The sequence below is a fragment of the Aythya ferina genome, assembly GCF_964211825.1.
Source record: "Aythya ferina genome assembly, chromosome: 3".
Taxonomy (NCBI): Eukaryota; Metazoa; Chordata; class Aves; order Anseriformes; family Anatidae; genus Aythya; species Aythya ferina.
This window is the reverse complement of record NC_140298.1, coordinates 113,869,698-113,885,684: the sequence shown is the minus strand read 5'-3', so window position 1 is coordinate 113,885,684 and position 15,987 is coordinate 113,869,698. Positions and strand designations below refer to the sequence as shown.

Here is a 15,987-nt window from a genome sequence, read left to right as displayed (position 1 = left end):
ACATTCTCAACTGTTAGAACACAAGTCTACCTCAGAAACACAGTGGCTAAAGTAACTATCCTTGCCTCATTTCCTTTAGAAATCAAATGAATTACCATTGATCAATGAGAAAGTGGAAGTTTTTCTCTGCTTTGAACCCCACACACCATGCGTTACCCAACATATCATCTTTCTACCCTCAAAACTAAATTCTTTGTGGAAAAACTACTTTATAATCTGTCCAGGACTGTGTCCTGGACTGTCTGATGCTACTGAAGTATGCTTTATTACGCAGCTTCACGTTTCTTTAAAATGCTTCGCTCCTTAACAATTTATTCACTTGTTGAAAGCAGGTTTAGTACGTGGTACAGTGATAAACAAAGTGAATGGTAAAGAGAGAAAACTGTTAATGGGGGAGTGAAAGAGAATTTTGACCTTCTAGGCTGCCTAGTTTGCTCCTGGGGAGACTGCTACACTTTTCAGATTTTGTTTGCAATGTAGTCTTTCAGTATGCCCAAGGTGCTTTAAGCATACAGAAAGGCGCCTCTTTTTCAATATTTATACAAATCTAGAGAAAATTAAATAAATAGATTAGGGATTTGTGAGGATACTCTCCGATGGAAAAGTATGAAAGCTTTAAATGTCTTCACTGGTAAATAATATGCCATTACTGCAACAACAAATACAGCTGGGCGGCAAATGAACTGCTTTCCAATTACTGCTCCTCGATGAAAAACGCGTGCTGAGAATTCTTGGTATTTAGAGATTATGGAAGAGATGGATGCACAGGCAAAGAGAATTTTGTTTATAACAGAGATCTAATGTAACCCAGATTGCCCCACATTGTTTCACAGTGTTAGAAATGATAGAGTACTCTTGGTGTGAAATGGAACTCCAATCAGAATGTCATCATCCTAGAATAGGTTAAAAAGCAACCATTTAGAAAAGTTCCCCTGCCTTCCTAAACGAAGATCTCTCAACAACCCAATTTTCTAACCCAATGTTAAGCACTGAGTACCTGAGGACATGAAACACAGTTAAAGCAATATCTCCATTGTACAGAAAAGAGATTAGAGCAGGGCACCGAGGTCAGAAGCTGTAACTTATCTGCAATTTTCACCAGCAGTGGCAGTACTGGGTTGGTCTTGCACTTCTACACACTTCAGCTGGGACTCCCCTTGCCTGGCTTTGAATATCCCCATCTCAGCATGGCACCCAAGCTCCTACCATATTCAGGAGAGAAACTGGCAGCTCTAGGGCACGGCTCCCCTGATACACAGCCTCAGAAGAGGACTGAAGTGATGCCACCACAGTCCTTACTCCTCTCTGCTGACTAGGAGAGGAGCATGGGCTGCCTGCCCCAACACAAATACCCAAGGCCAGGTAGATCAATCCCACCCTAAATGCCTACTGCTTTAATCAACGAGTTATGATATAGCATTCTTTCTCCAAGAAAAACAAAAACCAGATCAAATCAAATGCTTGTTAAAATATCACACCCTGATGATTTAAGGATTCTGAAGTTTTCAGACACTGGGAGTTGGATGTAATATTTCCAAGTTTTTTCTGGATACACATTCTTGCTTTTAGCTACTACAGCTCCTTAGGTTGTACACTGCTATTCAGCCCTTGTTTTTCTGGTCAATTCCTTGTCTATCTTGGATTATCACAGGCCATGGGCCTCACTGCTGTGTTAAAAAGAAAAAAAAATCCTCTCAAGTTTTGAAAACCAGAAATAACAGCCCTTTCTTCCTCCCCTACTTACAGAGAAATGTGAACACTCACCACCTTTCCTCCTCTCTCCCAACTACAAGATTTTAGGACCTACTACAAAAAGGTCAAAAGGAGGTCTCAGCTTTTGTAACAAATACTATTTATTAAAAATTGCTGACTTCTGCATTAATGCCAATAACTGCATATAATTTTAGTTCAAGCTTCGTAAAATTTTAAGGCTCAGATACCCAGCTAAAAATTCCAAGCAGTTATGAAGAGGTGTGTTTAAACAGTAGTCTACATTATTTGCTTAAAGCTAAGAAATGGATTTCAGTAAAATCTGACAACCGTTTCCCTCATGAACCTAGCAGAAAATGTAAAGACATTTCAAAGATTTCTCCACTTCATTATTTATTTTGTACGACTTCTTGGCCAGCTTTGGCTTGGTTGACTTTTGTACCAGCTTTAGCAAAACGGGAATAGCAAATACAGACACGGGATAAAATGGTGCCCGATCTTAGGGGAAGTGCCTTCCCCTTCATGCTCAGTAAGACTTGAACTAGAAAACAGTGTCCAGTTTTTAACACTGGATCAGAGATCAAAGAAAGTTCAAAACAGAGTAAAAGATGTATTCACAGGTTCATAAAACCATCATCTAGAAAGGGAGACTGTCTGAAAAATAATTTTTTTTTCGTCTAACAGCAACACAGAAAATGGCAGAAGACACAACAACACATTTTAGATATCCAGAAGATCTTTGTGAAATTAGTCTGGTTTTATGTCCACTTAGAAAGGAGAAAGGATTTGAATCTGGCAATGAAATTTGAGATAGATTAGTTTTAAGGTTTAACCAAGGACAACAAAGAACAGGGAAAGACTGCGTATGAGAACAAGCATCCACCAGGAAAGATTTAGGAAAAAAACTCCGATGAAGGTAGGGCTCAAACACGTTTAAAACACATTTTTACACTTCCTCGTCTCGCCAAGTCTACCAAGGCAAAGTCTACCCTTCTCAGTTCAAAGGATGTTTTTTTTTTCCCTTTATTGTTTTGCTTTCATTCCATTAAACTTGAAGCCTCCTGCAATCCCTAAACAGCAGCAAGCACTCCTGTATTCTGCTTGATAGTGCCTGATGGACAAAAAAAGCCGAAAGAAAATTGCTCTATGTTCTTACCAGAGCCATAGTCAAAAGTAAACCAACTTATCCCATGACCTTGGAGAATCAACACATCACCCTAAAGCTGGTTAGCTTGTGCAAAGAAATCTTTTTCCAGTTCCTCCTGTGTGGAGGAACAGTGATATGGTTTAGTGGAGGACTGGTTAGTGTTAGGTCAGAGGTTGGACTCTGATCTTGAAGGTCTCTTCCAACCTAGATTATTCTGTGATTCTATACAGGAATACTCCCAACATTGCTCTAACTTCCTGCCTCTCCTCAGACCCACAAACAACCCTCCCATGCTCACTTCTGCTGGTGGGAGCTGGATCAACTTAATTTAAATAGCAGGGTTTGTGAACTTGCCTTGTTTTGACTTGGTAAGCCAGAGCAGCTGAAAGGAGTTAACGAGCAGCAAGATGAAGAGATGAATGCCATGTCATGCTGAGCAGCTTTTGACAGCATTTCACATCATCCCTGAGCCAATGATGACTGTAATGCCCTCTGCACACATTTGGGTGATCTGCCTTAACGAGCTCAAAAGGTACGCTCTACAATAGCACATTTTTTTAAAAAGTTAATTACTCTACTTAAAAATATTTTACTGTTTACTGGTCATTACCATTATGATTTACTGCTATCTGCAGAAGGCCATTCCATCCGCCCCCAGCTGAAACCAATAACCCGAGTGCATTCTCCATATGAACTGCTTCAGAAATCACAACACCTCGCTTTCAAACATCACAACAGGAGTTGGTAGGGCTGTGGAGTGACAGTGCAGGGTATGTAAAGAGTAAGTGGTCCCACAGAAGTTTGTGGCACCCAACTATCTAGCTTTATAGGAAGTTACTATAGGAAGTTAAGGATAAGTTAGACACTGCTGATTTACAAGAACGATTTCAGAGATTTTTTTAGCTGCAAGCAAACATAGGTTACTGCAGCATCTGATAAGATAATAGGGCAGCGAGCACAATACAGTTAACATCAAAAAGCATCACTGCAAACCCAGCATTCTCGGACTGACCTCTTCCAGAGGCGAGGCAAAAAATCTTGTGGAAGCCCATACCACAAGCCATTAGAAGGCAGCCCTGGTCCCTCTTCGTACACAGCAGAAGCCCTGCGATGAGCTTACCACAGTCATTAGCGCTCCACTCCAGCAGCTACCACTACACGAGCATAAATGCAACAAGTTACTTCACAAGCAGCAACTCCCACTGGCACAACATCCACAGGCTCTGACACTGCTCCACATTTGGACAGGCTCTGCAGATGAGGTGGCTTGCACCAACAAACCGTATCGATTTTTCCCTCTTTCTGTCAAAAATCAGTTTGCAAAAGCGATGGTGCACAAAGACCTTTAGCAATGACGAGCTCTCTCAATGCTGAACTTTATTCCTCAGCACAGGGGTTCCCATTCTGAACTCCATTTTCACATGCAAAACCTGATTTCACCAGGCAATGCACAGGAAGTCAATTGTTTTAGGCACTGAGGAAAAATTTCCCCATACTAGGAGTAACTGGCCACAAAAAAATAACTGCTACGCAGTTCAGGTTTATTTTTACAGAACTTTTTTCTACTCTCCATTTAAAATGTTTTGGCAGAACTGGACTGAGGACATGAAGTAAGCAAATGGAAAAAGGCTTTTTTCCACACACACAAGTTACCGAGCCCCCAAAACATGACCTTAGAAGAAAGGCAACCACAACATACCGGTCCAATTTGAAGACGAATTTCAGACGTAGGCAAGATCACAGAAATAAGAATATGAAGAACCCTCTTACTGGCAGTCATCTGCTTCCTTCCAAATGTCCTCAAGTCAGTCAACAGTAAGAAAATTGCTATAAAATCAAGCATTTGCATTTCTCTCTGAAAATAACAGTTTAGCAGCAAAAGCATAGTTCTATTTCTCAAAGCTGTTCAACTGGCAGCCTGAGCAATGTCACCTCTGTAAGCCTTTAAGTCCTAGAGAACAGCTAAATTTGAGTAAAACTACATCTGCCTTTTTCCTACTTGCTCGTGGTGATGAAGGTTTCAGAGTGGGGTAGAGGTAGAAATGTAACTTGTGGGGAAATCCAAGGACTTAATAAGTCAATTTACCTAAAGGAAAGTTAAAAATGGTTTTTATTCCAGGCTTGCAACAAGCACAGATGCAAAGTTCCAGCTCCATTCAGCCAGCTGTAAATTGAAGATTACTTTCCAGGTATTACAAAGCACACCTAAGGCTTAGAGGTTTTACTCAGCGATTTCCAGTCACAGGTCTGCAAGTGCTTTGCAAACACACTTCACAGAGCTCCATAAGGTAGACATCAATCCTGTTCCAGTGACAGAGAAACTGAGGGAGACAGTAAGAGCTAGGTTTGTTTCACTTATCTGAGGTGCCCTAAGGTGCCTCTGCAATCAAAAAAGAATAGGAACCCCATGAAGGAAATTCAACCCTCAGGCAGGCCAAGCTGATCTCAGGAGGAGCCTCGTCTCCCTACCAAAAACACAGGGAGCCTACGGCAACGGCAGCTTTGTTTGAGTTGGGAGGCTACAATGAGCTGTATTGAGTCGCAGCTCACAGGACTTGCTCAAAAATAGGCAACGAATAGCCACCTGCACGAGAAAGAGAGTGCATAATTTCTGGCTGCGTCCATTTATCTTCCCTGGCAGGGCATTTTTTTCTTGCTGTACACAGAATTTACCCTTGGCAACAGACAAACTTTTATTTATCGTATCATAGGTATGGAGGGTAATTTCATTACAGACCTCACAACTATTCCTAAATTCTGCAAGCAAAGACGTGATGTGTAATAGCCTAGGCTGATCTAATAACCAGCTGCTATGGAAAGGGGTCTGCTTCTTAACCTCAAAATAATTCGTTTTCTGACAGTTCAACGAACTGAATCAGGTTAATGCCAAGTTGCAGCAGCACTGGTACAAGATCAGAGGTAACAGCAGGGGGCTCAGGAAGAGAAGGGAGCAGCACTGATGGGTTTTGGCATGAGCTGAAACAGTGGAGCATCCTAGCTACAACACAAACTGCATGCTAACCACGCTGGTAAGTAGTTAGAAGTGTTTTCACACAGAGGTAAAGACAGTTCCTAAGAGATCTGCTATCCATCAGTGTTACCCAGGAAAAAAAAAGTGTATTCCCTACAAAACTGCAACACTAAATAGATTTGCAACCTGATGAGCAAGTGCACATTAAGCAGAGATCAGGCACTGTAGTAGTGGTCTTGCATAAACAGCCGGATCTATCAAATTCTGAACAGCTTGACAGTGGAGACCACTGATAAGCCTCAAATGTGTTCCTCTGATGCCAACTACATTTCAACAAACCTTGTTTAAAAAAGAAGAAAACACTTCATAACAGCACCACAGTAGTACAAATGAGTATGTGTGACCATAAAAGCAGAGCACCCAGGGATTCCACCAGAGTTTGAGTATTTGAATTTTGAGTAACTTCTCAATTCCTAGTCTTACATATTCTTATTTTCTACAGGTGTTTTCTTAGAAACAGCACGACTGAAAATCCAAGACAAACTGCAGTCTTTAAAAGCACATAAGCTAGAGATAAAAATAGAATCTCCAATAACCTAACAACTGATACACCTTGCAGTGCAGCACAATCCATAAATCTCCAGCTAAGACGCTGGTTTGCAATGAAAATTAATTCAGAGGACTTGGGCTGCGATCAAAAACTGGCTGCTTCGGTCTGGTGCATTACCAGCTCGTTCATGGGGACAATGCACACCGTAGTTACACAACCAGATATTGCAAATCCTGCTGTGGGATGGATATTTTACTATGCTTTGTGTACACAATGAACTAGTTTCCTCCTCTGTAGACTTTCATGAGGGATGATTTAGCAATCAACTGAAACGAGGACATAACTACCACAATGCTAAGAAAAATATTTGAATATTGCAAGCCAATATTATGAACTCCTTTCAAATACAAAGCAACGCTGTTAGGAAGTTCCTGTGTTCTGAATTACAAAGGAAAGAACTAGTTTGTTAAACAGATGCCTCTACTGTCTCGTTGCACCTGATAAGCTTCCTAGCTTAACAAATATCCCAGGTAGGAATAGTTTGCTTTATAAACACGTTGCTTGGAGGAGAATTAAGTATGAGATGCTGCAGAGAAGTGGTTACTCAATGCTACTGTGCATGAGAAAACTCCAGTTCCTGAAAGGCCTAATCCTGCAGGGCAGCTAGCCTCGAACAAATGTGCTAGACCTCCAGAAATTGCTGCACAGATCAGAAAATCCCACCTGGATTCAAGCAAATCTAAGCCATACCCCAACTCACAGCGAGGTCAAAGGGATTCACTTGCACAGACCTGAAGCACTTGCTGGTAAGGCGAAAAAGTTCACATACTAACATCTTCCCACTCTAAAGCTATGTAAGTAACACGTTCAAAGAGTCTAAAATCCTCAAACAAGAAGAGAAATGAGAAGTACAACCACGTGGCTGTACATTCCACTAGGAAAACCATCAGTGTATTGCGCCTTCCTGCTGCAGATGCCTGGACAGGGTATCCAGCCAAACGGAAGCCGTCCACAATTGCTCCACTTCGCTTGCCCAAGACCATCAATAACAGCAAAAATCTGTTTGTGATATCACCATCAATTCCAGAGAGATAAATGTCATGTCAACATACACAAGACTGCCACCACTAAATCACTCAGGCAGCGAGAACAGGCCAATTAGAGGAAGACGAGCGTTTGTCCACACCATCAATCCAGCCAGTAATCTCTGAGCAATGAAGACAGTGCTAGAAATAAGCTGCCTTTTTTTTTTTTTTTTAAACCCTCTCCAGAGGATCTGCAGGGTGTTAGCAGTCCCATATGGAAGTATTAGACAGTGACTACCCAATGTGCAGCTGTCTCCAGCAACTCCCACTGAACACCGCGGGTTTTTTCTACCAGACTCAGTCGGGAAGGGAACAGGCAGCCCCAGAAGCTGACCAGCATCAGTTTCTGCTGCTGGCAGACTATTTTAGTTTCCATTCTTCTCTCAAAGGAAGTTAAGAGTACAAGCAAATATCTCAGGGTACTGAAAGGAGAGCTAATATCACTGCTTTTCGTTAAGGTTGTCAGATACTTCCCATTAAAAGAGCTGATACTGCTGATACTTCAACTGATACTGCTTTTAGACAATTTTACTCGGAAAAAAAAACTTAAAATGAAGGTGAGTTTTGCCATTTCTGGAAACAGAGTAGAAAAAAATGTCATGCTTTTTTTTTTTCCTGTTGTACACTCATTTCTTCATTAAGCTGCTACACTTTTGATTTATTATTAACTAAACTCAGCCAGTGACCTATGCTGAAGGGCCTTCTAAAACAGGTCAGGCAACAGAGCTGCACTGAATCGCAGTTTGCATACACTTGGGGAAATTTTCAGCTCAAATTTAACTCTGTCCACCTGCACTCAACAGCAGTGAAAAGCAAAGCAGGACTTCCACTGCACCTGTAGCCAGCTCTGCTGGCCCCAGCTCATGACTCGGCTGGGGTTTGGGGTATGTTGAAGGTAGCCACAAGCTTGCTCTCCCACCTTACTATCGGCACACCAAGCAATGACACCTTGCCTAGCAGAACTCAGAATTCCCAGCTAATCTGAAGCTGTTAGAGAATCACGGAGCCTTGTGATCGCAGCAAGTGATCATAGCCAGAGCTAGCCAGACTTTGTTCACTCTCCCTTCTGCGGAACCCCACGCGATGTTGGTAAGTGAATTAAAACAGTTTTTTCTTGACAGACCCTCCAATTCGTACTGCATTTCCTAGCTGACTACAGAGCAATGAGCAAACGCACCAGGAGTTTGACAAAGGGATGATTTGATCTGTCTTTGCTTCAATACCCTCAGCAAGCATGCCACTGGCAACTCCTCATTCAAATATTGGGAGGAGATAGACTAACAGCACGAGGAAGCCCACACAGAAGTAACCAATTCAGACTTCAGCAATAATCTGCAGCATAAAGGCACTGGGCCACACACTGAACAATGAAGAGAAAACAAAATATTCAATAGTTACTCATTAAGCAAGCACCATCCATCCTGTGCAGTAAATGAGTCTGTGGAAAAAAAAATACTAGGCTGTAATCACAAAATTAAAGGCTGTCTCATAATGCATCTGCGTAGGCAAATCAAGGCTGCTAGAGGAAGGCTGCCTGTGCATTCCCTAACTTCAACCGCTTGACTTTGCGACTTTAATAATAACTCACTCTCCTAATGCAGTTTGGGGCGTAAAATATTGAAATTTCAAAAGCGTTCATACGCAAATTAGGTACAGCCCTCAGCGTGCTGGCTTGAGGCCAGCGCAGCCCCTGCTGCCCTGTAAGCTTGGGTGCTGCTGTGCTCAGTTTTTCTTCTTTATTTTTTTTTTAAATGGAAATGCAGCAGAGCAGAGCTCCGAAGGGAGCCGGCTGGCAGCCTTCGGCAGGGCGATGGTGCTCTCTGGTGGGCAAGCAGCAGCACGACAGGGGCTTAGCATCACCACGGAGGTGAACGGCTCGTGGCCCAAACGGGAGGCTAACAACAGGGAAGACTACGCACGGACAAGTCACAACTAAAAGACTTCACAAAACACATGCTCTTTTTGTATTTCACGTGGGAACCAAGTGAACATTCAGCCTTTCTGATTTCCCTCTCATTTAATTTCTGTGGTAGTATCTGTTTGTATCTGTTTCTTCCAGCAACGGTAGCTATGTTGATGTTAAATAGAGAAGAACTTGTAAAAGGAAACTCAAATTTTTAACAAAAGGGAAAATAATTGCATACCTGCATAATTTTTTAGGCTAAAATGGTATTTTGGAGAACTGTTGATAATTTACTGCAAGTCTGAACAAACATGTTTTGTGGGAAGAAACCATGTAAACCTAGCTTACCTTTTATCATAAAAGCTGCGTACATTTGCATTTTTAGTGGAGCATTTGGGTGACGGTCTAGAAATCAGCGTCAAAAGGTTTGAATTGCTCTTTTTTAGTTAGCACACTATACCTCTGATGATCTCTTCTCCACTAACACCCCTAACTGATCATACTGGGAAACTGCAAGCTTGCTCTTTGCTGTATGTGTAACACACACAGCACTGACAACTGCTGCTGAACCAAACAAAAGGCTCAAAACAAGAAATCACCCAGTCTCAGTAAACCCACTGTTGGCTTGGTGGAGTCCTACACTGTGTCACAAACCAGATCAAGAAGCTGCTCCAAGTAGTACAACCCATCTGCAAAACTCTTCTTTTTCCCCAGATGAGGGCTCTGATGGGATTTGGACGGGTGAGTAAATAGAGTGCATGTGTATTCCTTGTAGTTTACATTTCAAACAAGCTCTCAGAACCCTTTAACTGTGCAGTTACTCTGCATTCTTCCTCCAAGAAACATGACAGAGGTTGGGAGAGCTCAAAATAGAGGAGCTCAGCAGAGCTGAAATGGAAGATAAACAAATTGGAGGATGAACATGTGAAACAGACTGTGAAGTAACTCAAAAAAAAGAGCAGCAACCCAGGAAGGGTAAACTCTATCCTAGGACACTTCATCAAATCTTAAAGCCTTGTTAAGGCTTGTGACTGCTGCATTTTGAATAAATGAGCACAAGCAAGTTGGCACTGGAGAATGCTGCCCTGTACAGCTCGGAAAGCAGCAGGAAGGTCTCATTTCAGTTCTTGCCCCACTCATACCAGTGCTCTCCCATAGTGCTCAGACTGCATGCAGGCACATCGGTGAGATGTTGCCATCTGACCTCTGTCATTCTGTGCTTGTAGGAAGTATCTGTGAAGCAAACACGACACCAAACTCAAGATTTGAGTTTTAAATCTAAACATAAATAAGCCTTGTACTTCCTGGTAATGGAGAAACACAAACATCCACTCTTTTCATTTTGGGGGACCACTGGAATTGGCTGAACCTTCACGTATGTAATAGTCAATGGCAAAGTATGCCATAAACTTCCATTAATCAGAAAACAACTCCGGATTTGAAAACAGCTTGTGAGAGGTTTGGGACAGAGGCTATTTTAAAGCATCCTTCTCTGAAGTATCTTGTACTGCCCACTACCAGAGACAAAATGAAAAACCAGAGAGAGCTGGTATCTCATCCACTAATAGCAGAGATTAAGAAAACTGCAAACAAACGGCACGGAACTACATGAGAGCAAAGGCTGACCTTCTCTCCAGGTGAGAATAAAGGGGTGACATTAGCAGTCAGTCTTACAGCTAATAGTGCAAAGGGACATTGTGCAGGAGAACACTGTAAGAATACTTTGAGAGAAGGACAGAAGGCAATTTGAACACCTCAAGAACATCTATGAAGACCCTTAGAGAATTTCTTAACAACCTTTTCAAAGGAATCCCACCAAGAGACCTGAATTTATAAAGTGACCGATACCTCTTAAAAAAAAAAAAAAAAAAAAAAAAAATGCAAAAGCAGAAAAAAATGACACTGACCTCAAGTCTCTTCTCAAGTGACTCTATCCTGTCTTTTTTGCTGGCCAAGTTAGCTCTTGTGTAGCGGCTCTGTCCGGGCAGATATAACACTTGGCTGTAACATTCCTCCCACACCTGGTTATAAGCTTCACTTGAGAGCTCTCCATGCCCCATTCCTTGCTTTACCACTTCCATCTCCTGTGCCAGTAGATCCTGTGCCTGTTGGAAATGATGAGAAATAAATTGCAGTTACAATACACAGGGTACAAGAAAATTCCTCTTGTTTTCAGTCCTTCAGCACACAATTCATGGGGGCAGTTTCTCTTTGCATACCAAAAGCTCACCATCAGGTTAAGCTAACTACAAAATCTAACACAGATGCTGTGGATTATAAATGAAACCCAGGCTAGAAGGCTACTCACAGCACAACTATCCCTCATTTTATATAATTTGGCCAAACCTGACATCACTCCGCTATAGCTAATGAAAGCTATGGCACAACCAGATATTTCATCTTGCTGCAGAAGAACAGAGATAAAAGCAGGGACCTTGAGGGGAGGGAGACCTACACAGACAGAAGCAGCTGTTCTATGCAACAAAAATCACTTTTCATTTCCTTTTGCTTGCCCCTCTCCACACAGTGTGGAAAGTCAACTTTAAACATTAACGGATGAGCTGCGTAAGCTTTTATGCAGGAAAGGCTCCTCTAACAAGCGTACAGTGTTTGTAGAGAACTACTACTGAGCTAGGAGCTTTCTCCTCTTACCAGTTCAGTTTCCAAAGTACATCGCAATTAATGGGAAAGACCCGCGTTGTTTTCACAACTCATAATATTGACAAAGAATCTAACCCACAGAGCTACATAGGCACCAAGCTCTTCACGATTTATTTGCAACTAAACACCTAAACATGTTTGCTGATCTGGATTTCGTTGATTATAAGTGTGTCTCCACCCTTTCAACAGCATTTACAAGCATTCTGCTAATTTCTGTATCACCAGCAGATATCTCAGAGGAAGCCAACCTATATTTTATAACAGCACATTGTCCAGGAAGCATGTATTTCAAAGCATTGCTAGGTTAAATCACTCCAGAGATACCAGGGAAAGACAAATTAATCACTTGTCCTGGACGGTCAAGTCAGATAAAGTAGAAGTACTCCAGCCACACCTGACAAAGCTGCAGCTTACATTAATGCACTTTTAATTAGCAGCTATTTGTACACTGTAACTACTTAGACTAGTTGTGACAGCAAAACAGTTCCACAGCTCACAACACTGCATTTAGCATCACTGCTAATCCTTCCCAAAAGAACACTATATACCAGGAAAAGAAAGGAGCATTTTTTGAAGGGATTTCAGTAGAAAATGCTCTAGAACAAAAAAAGGGAAAGCAAACAAACCCCAGACAGGGGTGCAGATAGGAATGCTACTTGGCCTGAATTTGATTTTAAACAAACAGGGAGTATTATTCTGAATGTCAGACAGCGAGTATGAAGAAAGAACTGCCCATCAGTTAAGAGAGAATAATTTCTAGGGACTCTGAAGGAAATTTCCAGACAAAAACTACTGGACTGTGTAACAAGTCCAAATGAAGTGACAGCAAACTCAGTTCTTGTTGTACTTCAAAACAAACAAGAGAAGGCACTCAGAGGCTGATCCTAAGGGAACAATTTGACATTGTCAGAACAGTGATATTCATGATCTAACTGCATTTTCCATCTTTAATTTCTCCTGCTAAGAAATCTGCAACTGTAATCTTTCATTTAATAGCAAATTAAAGTACATACTGTCCAGTGTTTTTTTATTTTAGACTCTTGATTCACTGGTCAGCTATGGTCAAGGACACAGATCTAAAATCTGCTTGTTTATCTGTAGAGTCACTTTACAGTAATACAGGATTTAGGATCTGAGCTACCACAGCTCGTGTCAGACTACAAGTTACAGATAGCAGGAGTCTGTGCATAACAACACATGATTTGGTGGCATGTGATTTTGTCCTTTTCAATCATTTTTATTCCTGTAAGCATTTCGTAAAAGGTTACTGGCACAACTTCACAGGTGAAGCTCTTTGAAAGAGCTAACCACAGCCTTGTGTGTCTAAACTGTCTGTCACTTGGCAGCAAGCGCAACATCTGTAGATGTTTAAATAAATGAACAGCCCGAACTGGAAGCCTCGGTACAAGGATATTTAGCTTGGGATTACAATGCAGAAGAGGACAGAATGCCTAGACACTCTCATTTTGTCCACTGACAACCTGTTCTGCCTATTCAGCACTTTAACCAGGGGTGCTTTAAGATCAGTTGCCACAGCCCAGCAGGCTTTGCAAGAGGCACTGCTGTGCTGGATCAAGCCTGAGAAGCATCATTAAACAACCCTGTTTGCTGCTCCCAGTTATAAGCTAGCTACCACTGTCATACTTAGTCTGCACTGCTATGAAGAAAATAAATGCTTTGTAATCCTGGCTTAAAAGTCAACACAGGCAGCACAGGGAGGATACCACATGGGACTGAAGTGTCTGTACTTTAATATCACTTTATAGGTCAGGCAAAGTAGAATTTGATAAATGTGGAGGGCTTATAGCTCCTACTCTTACTTCAAATGATAAACAATCACAACACATTCAAAATTGTATCCAGAAGACTGTGTCTGTGGACAAATACATCACTATCATCCTGCTGAGTGTTGAGATGAACATTAGCTCATAGAAAAAAAAAAAACATACACTTAAGTTACCCTTACAGCTCTTCACACAATGCTCTGGAGATATCCCAACTCTGTACAATCTTGAATCCACTTTCTTTTCCTTTTTTTCAGGTCAGGGGTAATTAGGCTGTACAATTCTCACCTTCTTGAGATCCTCTTTGGAGAACTTCTCGTAAGGATTTTGTTCCAAGTAAGCCATATGTTCTGCATTGTTGGTTCCAAATCCTGGGCCTTTCCCCTTCTTACCACTAGACTGGTCTCCAAATGGATGGTGTAAAAGATCAAAATGAAGCATAGTAATCATCTCCTTCTTTATTAGCTCTTCACTTTTCTGCAAATCTGTTAGAGGTGGCTCCACATTCAAGGGTCTCAATATTGTTTCATTAACCTGCCCAAGAATAATAATAAAAAAAAAAATCATAAACACCGTATTACCAAAGAGCACATTAAATTCATATACTTCTATTTAAACATGATTTTACATCAGTTAAACCACGTGAACAGGTGCCAGAAACCCTTGCTGCATGAAACAGATACAGCAACCCAAACCCAGTCGTATTTTCGGCTACAAGTATGAAATACCTTAGAACATTTTCAACATGAAAAGCTGAAATCAGCATAGTCAAATAAGGATTTCGTTCTTTCATTATCTACCTAGGCTGTATGTCCTCCTACAATGGTTAAAACCTGCATTTTTTTCTTCAAAGTGAATTTTGTTTCCACTTACTTCTGAAGGACGTGGCAGATTTTTCTGAACAGCTTTGTGCATTCTCTTCAGTTCCTTCGCACGCTCTGCCTCTCGGAGAGCCTAGACAAACAAGCTAAGTGTTACTCCAACTGCTGCAATACATTCGGATGCTTCTTACAAATACATGTGATAAAAAGAACTAATTCCTGCAGCAAAAGTTTCTTGAAGTACTAAAACACAGAGTAGGTCACACTTCACACGACATAATTTACTGCCACTCGTGTTAACAAGACTACAGCAGACTGTGACAGAGATCCTAAAAAGCTATTTCAAGCCATCATATTTTCGTTCATCCCAAGCAGACTTAGTCCTTTATAAATTTTTCCACATCAGGTTTTACTTCTGCTCTAACTCTCCAAATAGGAAACCTGCTAGTAAGAGACTCTTAAATCTTTGTCCTCTTTTACGACGTACTTCAGTGAAACAATACTTGTGAACATATGAAAACATGAGATTTTTTTCTTACATACTGCTTTTTCTCCTTAAATTCTTCTTTTTTTTTTTTTTTTTTTTTTCCATATAAAATGAAAAGGAAATATTGCCTAAAACTTCAGGGATGATGACCAATACCTCCCATGTTCTGATCCTAGACATGTCATGCCTCCATTTGAAAGGCAGTTTGCTATTATTTTAGTTGATATTAGAAATTGATTTTTTTCTCTATTCCACACACCTGAATTATCCATGTTTATGCAGACTTCTATTATTTTGTTACATGCAACAGATGCCTATATGTGCACAATTTGTTCCTCCCCAAATGGGACGCTTTAGGATACACTTAACAGATATCAGAGCATAGTTTGTGTGGTCTTAATTATTTTGTTCACTTGTTAAAACAAACTATCACTTTCTCCAGGCTTTAATTCGGAAACAACAACAACAGAAACCCATTCACAACTTGTCTGCCTGAGTAATCCTGTCGTAACCCCCTACAAATGGGGAACAATTCACTCCTTAGTAGATCTCTGAGCGTTCCACCAGCCTGCCTGAATTTGTATCTATTTTATAAACAATAACTTTTAACCCTGAGCGTATAACCTGAAAATGAAAAATGCACAGTACTCACATGCTTAAAATTAAGCACATGCATCTGCTGAAAAATGCTTTTAATTATATTTTTATCTTTTGAGGGAACAAAAGGAGAAGGGAGGACATGCACACTTTTAAAGACTATCACAAAAAATAAGGCATGTTACCTACCATCAAAGAAAAAGGTTCAGAGAGAAAACTGATTCTGCTTGTATGTATGTTTTCTGTGCTGCCACCACAGTGAACAAGTACA

At 41.0% G+C, this 15,987-nt stretch overlaps 1 protein-coding gene across 1 annotated transcript in view; it reads right to left on the bottom strand.

The window, feature by feature from the left end:
- The window catches only part of CDC5L (cell division cycle 5 like), a 34,481-nt gene that overhangs the window by 3,945 nt on the left and 14,549 nt on the right, over positions 1-15,987 (bottom strand). Inside the window, exons 12-14 of the mRNA XM_084514253.1 lie at positions 14,685-14,765; positions 14,100-14,345; positions 11,274-11,471 (exon numbers count right to left, since the gene is read on the bottom strand). Coding sequence (XP_084370379.1) covers positions 11,274-11,471; positions 14,100-14,345; positions 14,685-14,765 — 525 coding nt within the window. The remainder of the gene's footprint in view (positions 1-11,273; positions 11,472-14,099; positions 14,346-14,684; positions 14,766-15,987) is intronic.